Genomic DNA, 10,146 nt, shown 5'->3' with positions numbered 1-10,146 from the left:
CGGCTTGGGCTGTGGGCGGCGTCGCGCGCACGTTACGCGTTACGCGCCGCCGCGTCACTTTTACGCGTCGCCTTCTGTGTCTGCGTGCGGGGCGTATATGTCGTGTATGTGTTAGTGTAGTTACCGCGCGTGCATCGCACTTTTTTTACGCGGCGTTTATTTTATCCGCTTTTTCAAGTACTGATTATTTGTCGCGTTACGTTCGACGTCGGTTTACACGACTTAATTTAAGCGATACGTTTTTTTATTTAATTCGCGTGTTTAATTTTAAGCTCTCTGTTAAGCAGCGTGTATTCAGTATTATTTACACTAGCAATACTATGGCATCCGCTTTTGATATGGAGCGTATATGTGTTCAAAACGATAGGGGAAATGTAGTTAACAAATTTTTGGGATGTTTGCATAAGAGTGATGCCATAGATAATGAAAAATATTACTTATCTGCGGTCGGGGGTGCGCTAAAATGCCGTCCGAATACATGCGCATATTGCGCAGCGTTTCCACGGCATTTTAGCGGCGCTCCCGCCAAATTTGTATTCCTTATAGTTTTAAGCATAGAGATCTTTCTCAAACCTGTGATTTTTAAATATTATTTAATTATAAATGTGATTTTTATGATAGTTTTATCGTTTTTACACTCATCTGTGATTCTGATGCCATTGTATATTATAGTCAACCCTTTAAGTGGTTATGTTTTTAGTTGTACACGTTATGTCGTGTTTGGCGATTTGTTTAGTGTGCCGATTTGGCGCAATTTATGATTGAAATACTATTTAGCTTTAAATATGTGTTAGTGATTTTTAAATTTCGAAACAAGAACCGTTCCATATTCAAATGCGTCGACTGTTTGTTGCCATCGTTAAAAAATAGATGCGTTTCGCTTGATGACTATAAAATAAAATTGATATTGCTTTGTTATTTTATGAACAAGAGTCTTATATATATTTGGGATAAAAATGTAATTTTGTAGTATTTAAGGACAGTGAGCATCAAGGGGAACGCAAACAAAATTTAAATAGACTTTGTAACAGGGTTGTAATAATGCGGTCCAACTTAATCCTGTATGACATAGATAGATATATAATTATGGTTTTAGATAGGTTTCAATTGTTTTCTATACGATATGTATAGATGAATCTGTTTTTCAACCAAATCACTAACACATATCGTAACAAATTTGACGATCGAATAGACTGACGTCGCTTACTCATCCAATGAGTAATGATTATTTATTTTAACGCTTAAATTGTATTTTTAATTTTTTTTTTTTTTGTTTTTTTTTTTCGTTTACATATCGAACCCAAAATATTGCAAATGATCAGTAGTAGTGGGTATTTCTTTTTAAATACCCATTTCGAAAAAATTCCTTTGTTTTTTAATATTTTATAACTGGCAACAAAAAGATCTCACTTATGGTGACAAATAAAAAAAGACGTAAAAACACACTTAAATTTTTCTTAATAACAAATGTTATTTATTATTCCATTAGAAGTAAAAACTAATTAAAAATACAATTAAAGCGAATTATCGCTCAGCCTAGCTGAGTGCCTTTTTATTATTTATTTTAAACTCTTTTAAAATACCTCTGCCTACATGTTTAATTTTTATATCAATTTTAATACAATGGTTCTTTATTTTTATTGTAAATTTTTATATTTGCCAGTATATCTGTGAACTAAAAGGAGATAATAAAAAAATAGATTTAATCACCTGCACAAAATTAAAAAATTAAATGAATATTATACTTAGTAAATTTAATACGTAGGACATACAACTAATAAAATGAAATTTCGTAAATAATATTATATGATTCAGTTATAGATTTATAAAAACTATTAATTTTTTTTGCCGCCTTTTTTGCAGAGATATACTGGTTGAACTCTATTGACTACAGATTCAGATCATAGTGTAGACAGAGGTCCATATGATTTTAACTCGAATTTTTAATATTAATTTATTGGAATGTAATTTAGCCAAAATTGGTGCTAAATAAATGTTTGGAAATTGCCAAAAAAAGTCGTATAGGTAAAATTAAAAAAAAATCGATTGTTATAATCGATGAGATGCATTTATTTCTTGCCAAGTAATGTTTATTTTATATATAAATAGTTTATTTTTTATTTATTTAGAGATTTTTCATTTATTTTATCGCTGTTTTTATGAGGGGATTTTCATAACATACGTACGTCATTACAAAAGCCCTCAATATTAAAAAAAATATGGTAATGAGACCATAACATGCATTTTAAATTATTTTAATTTTGATCTGGTTTTGTGCCTCATTTATCATCGATTATTCATGTTGCAATTTGTCAATAATATATTCATCGACATTTCATAATAACCTATTAAATTAAAAACTACAACAAACGCGAAATCATAATTTTCTTCGATTGTATTTTATTGGCAAATTGTAATACTGGCAACACTGATTAACTCGTATTTTATTTAAAATAATGACATTTATATAGAAAAAATAACATTTATCACAATTTTTTAATATTTATTGACACAAGTTTTTAGCCTTTATCTAGTTATAAGTTCTAAAAACTTTCTTCATTCATATTTACATTTAAATGTAATATAAACGGAGCATGAATCTTGGCAAATAGATAAGACGAAAGATTCCTTAATCTGATAAAACAATCAAATGCTAGTCATTATCAATTTAACGGTTATTTATAAGTATTTAAATATGAATTTGTATCTATTTTACAAGTTGACACCAGATTACTTTGTTTATGACACTGGCATCTGTCACTGTCACAAAGACTATGTCATCGAACCTTCAGTGTTGCCAGTGATGGCGTCAAAATCACAGATGAAATTGAAAACCTTATAATCGCCGCATTTACTTTGTATTGTTTTGTATTAAATTATTATTATTTTTTGTATTTTATTGTATGTAAGTAGTGTAGGATGCGATGAGCGCGCACTTGATGTCATATCTCCTTTGTGGAAATACAATGTATCAATATATCTTAAACCCTTTGATGTGTTTTATTTATTCCTATATTTGATTCATTTGATCGTTGAATATTGTTATATTTCTTTAATTGAATCTCGGTGAATTCATATTAGGAGTAATGGTTTTTGCTAGAAGGTTATTTGGGGTACGCTATTAAAAATATCAGTAGTTCCAAACATATCTAGGACTAACCAAAACAATGGAAACTAGAAAAAAAAGTGCTAGATTATCTTACAAAAACTCCTGCGCAAATAAAGTTTTTTTAATATTAGATTTTCCCTTAACTCATAAAACAATCTAACGTTAAATGCCTTCACATAGATGAAAGAAACTTGTTTTAATGTTTTGTTGTCCAAATATTACAAGACCAGTCGACAACAGAATGGCCAAAATGTATTTGTTTTAAATTTTTGTCTAGCTCAGTTATTTAAACGTACCCAAAATGGGAAAACATTGGAAAATTTCCAGAAAACCGATATTTTTCCAGTGAAGGGTACTATGTGGTGCGGGAAGGGGTCCACCCTCGTTAAGTTTATACTAAAACCCCGCACCTATACATACTACCTGGAGGAAACGGGGGTGAGGCCATGGAGCCGCCAAAGACCCATAGCTGCACTTTGCCTCAGCATGATCTGACCCAGCCTGTTGAGGGATGTCTTACCGAGCTCCGATCGGAAGACTTAATGCAAGGAGAGCATGAGGACCCTCATGTTGGTCAACAAACAAATAGCACTAAGAAAACTCTACAAGCAGATAGCGACACTGCCACCACGTTCACCAGACTTGACGCTTTCAACCTCCTAGTAGCAGAAAGCAGGAAAATCAACGGACGATTGGCAAAACCATCAGATCTTAATAAAACGGAACGACTCTGCGTAATAAGACTCGCTCTCAGAGATACTTTACTATCGCAATTCACTGAAGGACAACAGATGGAATTGGATGAAGCAATCAATTGCTTTATCACGAAAACCGAAAGGAAATATAAAGATTGCCGAAGCTACATGCCAAATTTCACAAGAAAGAACAGGAACTGGTTGAGTAAAATGTTTATATGTGATATACCGCACGGTTTAATCAAGTCTCGAGTTGAGTGCGTAGAATCAGCACAAGAACTACGTTACTTCGAACCTAGCTGTAGTGATGAAGCGAAGATATCAGAAGCTGTCAGTAACTAAGATCACGAAACAGAATTCCAAGTGATCGAATCACCCATAAATAAATAAATAAATAGAAGGAAAAATCCTCCTAGAGAAAGAAATAGTTTAAGTTGTCACCGAGAGATTTTCCATCGTTAATAAGGATGATGAGTTTAGGGATTCTAAATTAAAATTAAAAAGCAATTCACTATTTAACATTCAATATGTGCTTTTATTTTGTACTGTACATTCTCTTTATGACAATATTCAAGTTTTGTAATAGTTTTTAGTATGTATATTAATATTGATTATAACTGTGGTTAAGATGAAATAAATAACTATGATTTATCTACAAAATAATTTACTTTACATAATAGCTAATTTTATAATTTCCTTCTAAAACATCCTATATTATCGGTAAAGTTTTGAACATAGACAAGTTTAAATTTGTAAACATAGATAAAGATCTTCACGCGACAACAACAGCTTCTGTCAAGGCCTCTTTTCCTACATTATCTGTAAAATAAAAGTGAATCCATACACAAAATAAAAATAAAAATTCACAAGAAAGAAACTCTGGTAAAACACTTCTTTTTACAATAAATGTTAAATTATTTTATATACTCATTGCTTTCTAATTATTTCAAAAAGCTCGATATATAATTGGACCATGCAAATAATCTGAAATTATCATCATCTTCATATTCATAATCAGTTTATATTGTTGTCAACATCCAAGAATCACGATATACGTCGGGATATCAGAACGTTACGCAATTAGAAACAAGGGCTTTAAATACATATAATATATTATAGCAAAATGAGGTTTTTTTAATAGGTTACTACATGAATGTAATCAAACAAAACAATCACGAGTTCAAACGCTACCTTTACTTCACTATTAGCAGAAAATTAAATAAAAGCAAAGAACTAAAATTAATAAATTAAGCAGCAATACCACTCTACGTACTGATATATACTCAACTGCGAAAAAAAAACTGTCTGTCCCTTTACGACCAAGCCTCTGATCCGATTTGGATGAAGTTTGGCAAGATGAAAGTCATATAGTATAACTTAATGTAAAATAGCATGCTTAAAATAGTGAAAATTAATGAAATCCTCTAAGATCAATTATTAAACTATTTTAACTTTAATTCAACTTACCATTAATTATAAAATTTAACTCGCTCAAACTAAGTTCAATAATTTATGTATTCAACTAAACATAATTAAGAAACGCTTTTACATCGTCCTAATACTATAATATTATTTGCCACAAAGCAGTCTGTAGCGAAGAAGCTTTTAATTCGTCTATTTAAATGGTAGTTCGTAAGGGTACTACAAGACCTGAAATGGCGCAAGCTCACCTTTCACTCACATCACACACACATCCATCTTGACTGCCTCTGTCTATACACAGAACCGCACGCACACATACAAATTACATGCCTTCCTATTTATTATACTCAGAAATAAGAATATTTAATTTAACAAAAGACTCGATTATAGTTCAAAATACATTACTATTAAACAGTAGTTTTATCAGTAGTTCAAAGTAATGTTGCTTGAACAATGAATTGGGAAAAATCAGAATGACTCCCCGCATGCTTTTTATTAATTAAAAGGAATGTATAGAGCTATCTTCGAGATATTTGTCTATCGGTTGTACAAAGCAAGGGCTAGTCATTTCTATGTAGCGTGGGCTAGTGATTGTGTATCTAATTGCTTTCTAATAATCGATTCTCTCTATCTGAGACAACAATACTGATAAATTTAATCTTTCGCTCTCTCTCTATTACATACATATATATTTTTTAACATTGATTAAACATACTATTTGTACAGCTATGTATAACGGCTCTACTAATAATTATAAAATATTTTGTCATAAAATTTCTTCAAACAATTCAGAAACAGTATTGCGATAACAATCTCGTATTATATTAAACTGTCGACTACATAATATATTTTCCGATATCAGACAATACAATAATCATTATTATAAAATTCGAGTCGTAATACAAAAAAAAAACTCAAAATTTCCAGAGACAGCGTCACATGGGTAACAAGGTATCAACAGATTAAATGAAACTACATTATCTACGCATTAGCTATTTATTCATATTTATTACAAACTAAAATAAATACATTACACAGGTAGGTAATACTTACGGGGTAACTTTATTACAGCCTAATTTATTACAGATTATCTAAACATGAATGCCAATACGATACAAATTAACATAGCTTATCTATGCCAAACGTCAATGTCTAATTCAGGCGGGAAATACTCTACAATTCTGGCGCGTAAAAAAAAAAAAACGCATAGAAATTCAACAAATACTCTTTCATTGTTATTTAAAATCAGTGGTGAAAACTAAAAAATCCGTATTTGTTGAAAATATGAACTACAAAGAAAATGGCAAGCGGACTGTTTGCAAAAATGACAACATAGACAACATAAAATTCATAGCTATTCGATTTATGACTTTCATTAAAAAAAAATGATTTGAATACACCAATACATAAGGGTTGTTACACACGTTACTTTTTACTTCCACTTGATCTAGTGGCTTATTATATTATAATAAAATAATTAATTTTATTCATATAGCTATACTTTCAAGATCACATATTATTTATTACTTACTATAAAAAGCTACATGAATAACGAGAAGATTTAAAAACTATTTTTTTAGTTATTTACGACTCATCGGCTTTTATAATGTACAAACAACATACGGCTTTCACAATGACATAAGGAAAATTACCGCCAATTTATTGTCAAACCATGATCCTTCGGTATGAGATTACGCAGAAAATATTTTGAATTATTTTTCATTATTCTACTGAAATTATTACAAAAATTTCTACACGTCCTAGGATAAAAAAGACACTCGATAATCCTTGAGCCACGTCTTGACTTGTTATTTACTTTGGGGCTGCTTTTTAACACACTCGCAATACAAATCAGGTAATTGCCGGACTCGTGCCGACGGGCAGGACGAGAATATAGGAGACGCAATTGTTTTGTGCGTGAGAGTGAGAGATATAACGCGGCTAATAAACGTTTTAAAATGCCTTTTTGCCATTTTAAAATCCAACATCCATGTATAACCTGTATATGATAGATTTGATACGGTTTTCGGAACGTGTGCAACTACCCTCCATACAATTAGCACCTGCCGATGTTACCTATGATCGAGTCGACGACTTCCGACGAGGAGTTGTTGCCGCCGACATCGGGCGTGATGATTCTATCGATGTTCACCGTCTTGTTCACGGCCCTGCGCAGCAGGTCCGCATGGAAGTGATGCCCCAGATGCTCCAGCATGTCGATGGAAGCGTTTATCATGGCTATGGGGTTCGCGATGTTCTTACCGGCGATGGCCGTGCCTGTAATTTTATTATTCCTTTATATATCATTCATTCATTCATCCATTAATTCATTCATTCGTTCATCCATTCAATCGTTCATTAATTCATTCATTCATTCATTTATTTATTTATTCAGGATAACTACAAACACTACAAAACTGACACAAATGCATTATACAGAATATCTGCGGAGTGTTAAGTTTTATTAACTAGTTGTCACAGCTTGATTTTGGACAATAATGCGTACATAGATATTTCATAAAACATTTTGCTTGATCAAATTACGACAACACATGCTGAAATTATTGAACTAAATATAATATAAATCAATAAAAATATTAAAATTCATAAATTGATAAATATTAATAACAAATTTCGTTTAATATGCATTTGGCATTATCCTATCTTACTTCCTATCCTACTTCCTACTAATATTATAAATGCGAAAGTTTGTAAGGATGTGTGTGTGTTTGTTGTTCTTTCACGCAATAACTACTGAACCGATTGCAATAAAATTCGGTACGTAGATAGCTGAATAACAAGAATAACATATATGCATAACTTTTTATCCCGATATTTCTGCGAGATACGGTCTTATGCGGGTAAAACCGCGGGTCGCAGCTAGCTTAATGTAAAATACAAGCTGCACGACTCATTCCGGGCAGTATATATTATCTTAAGTTGGATAAAACTGCGCACGGTGTGTAAAATTGACTAAAATCAATTGAATAGTTTAGGAGTCCATCGCGGACAAACACGTAATTCATATATATTAAGATTATGAGGATTTGATGTTTTCAAGATTTCGACAAACAAAGAAGGTTCTTAAGTCAGCTTTTTTTTTTATTACTCTATAACTCCGTGGGTTTTAGAGCAACCCAGTACTAGTAATTTTAAAGGTTACACACACCAAAAAAAAAAAAAAAAACAGTCGAATTGAAAACCTCCTCACTTTTTCTGAAGTCGGTCAAACCACATACCCGTGTTCCTGGTGCCGGGCTCGAAGACGGCGTAATGGTCGCCATAGTTCCTGCCGGAGAGGAGGCCGGCGCCGCCCAGCAGCCCGCACACCACGTTGGACACGATCGAGCCATAGAGATTCGTCATCAGCATCACGTCGAACTGGTGCGGTCTGGAAGGTTTGATTGTTGCTTCTTTTTATAACAAACATCCTATCCTATCCTACTAATATTATAAATGCGAAAGGTTGTAAGGATCTGTGTGCGTTTGTTACTCTTTCACGCAAAATCTAAGTAGACAGCTGGACAACTGGAATAACATATAGGCAACTTTTTATCCCGATATTCCTACGGGATACGGACTCACGCAGGTGTAACCGCTGGACGCAGCTGGGATAATAATAAACTTTTTATGTCATAGCGGGCAACTGAGTTGGTGGTTCGCCTGATGGTAAGCGATCACCACAGACGAACCTCCATCAGTGAACAATAGCAGAGGTAGTGCCTCAGCGAATGCGCTACCCGCTTTTAAGGGGTAGAGGATAAGCAAAGGATTGTCCACTAGGATTAAGGAATGGGCTAGGATGGGCGAGGATGAGGACATGTGTCTCCATCTTTAAAAAATATTATAAGGTTTAAAAAGTGAAATATACATATTTTTAATTAACCAATACACTACAAAGTTTAGATGTTTTTGAAAATTCTATAATTAACGGATTTTAAACGCGATTTATTCATTATATTATTAACCCGACGTTTCGAACAATTTACAGCGAGCTCCTGACCAAAATCCGTTAAGTTTTTAATTTCTAAATGTATAATACTCGCGTAAAATCAAACACAAGAAAATACTATTCTATCATTAGTACATTATGTGTTGATTTTAATAACAGTGAGTGTATACCATATACTCTTTATATATAACCTTGACATATCAATTGATCAACTTTCAGCAATTTCTTCATCTATTTGTCATTGGAAAAATAAAATTTAAAGGTCTATGGTTAAAATTTATGCCATATATAACTCGAAATACCAGCAATCAAAGTCATAATAACTTAGTTCACTCACCTCGCAACAAGCTGCATGCAGCAGTTGTCTATGATCATGTCATTGTGCTCAATGTCTGGGTACTCCTTGGCCATACGCCGCGATGTCTCCAAGAATAATCCATCGGATAACTTCATTATGTTCGCTTTGTGTACTGTGGTCACCTGTAATGTTAAATTTGCATGCTGTGCGATTCAACTGAGAATAGGAACGCTTGTACGCCATTTTGTGACAACTAATTATGAATTAGAAGGAATTGATTATCTTTGTTAGGAAGTTTGTACTTAAATTTTATGTACGAGTCAAAATGAAATAAAACGTTAATGAAAAAGCAATGAACTATCCTGAGTCAATCATATTTCACATTGGACACAAAATCCTATCCTACTAATATAAATGCGAAAGTTTGTAAGTATGTGTGTGTGTTTGTTGCTCTTTCGTGCAAAAACTACTGAACCGATTGCAATAAAATTTGGTACATAGACAGCTGGACAATGGGATTAACATAATATAGGCATCTTTTTATCCCGATATTCCTACGGGATCCGGACTAACGCGGGTGAAACCGCGGGGCGCAGCTAGTTGGCATATAAAGTCTAGACACACAAATTCAACCTTCCTTTCTTAGTTTTTTTTTTTTTTTTTTTTTTTT

General features: G+C 32.8%; 1 protein-coding gene across 1 annotated transcript in view; it reads right to left on the bottom strand.

Moving 5' to 3' along the window:
- Positions 1-6,984: 6,984 nt before the first annotated feature.
- LOC119838244 (isocitrate dehydrogenase [NAD] subunit gamma, mitochondrial-like) overlaps positions 6,985-10,146 on the bottom strand; it is a 6,624-nt gene continuing 3,462 nt past the window's right edge. The window contains exons 5-7 of the mRNA XM_038364101.1: positions 9,516-9,658; positions 8,466-8,617; positions 6,985-7,503 (exon numbers count right to left, since the gene is read on the bottom strand). Of these exons, the coding sequence (XP_038220029.1) occupies positions 7,283-7,503; positions 8,466-8,617; positions 9,516-9,658 (516 nt within the window). The 3' untranslated portion in view covers positions 6,985-7,282. The remainder of the gene's footprint in view (positions 7,504-8,465; positions 8,618-9,515; positions 9,659-10,146) is intronic.

The sequence above is a fragment of the Zerene cesonia genome, unplaced genomic scaffold, assembly GCF_012273895.1.
Source record: "Zerene cesonia ecotype Mississippi unplaced genomic scaffold, Zerene_cesonia_1.1 Zces_u001, whole genome shotgun sequence".
Taxonomy (NCBI): Eukaryota; Metazoa; Arthropoda; class Insecta; order Lepidoptera; family Pieridae; genus Zerene; species Zerene cesonia.
This window is presented reverse-complemented; position numbering and strand designations above follow the sequence as displayed.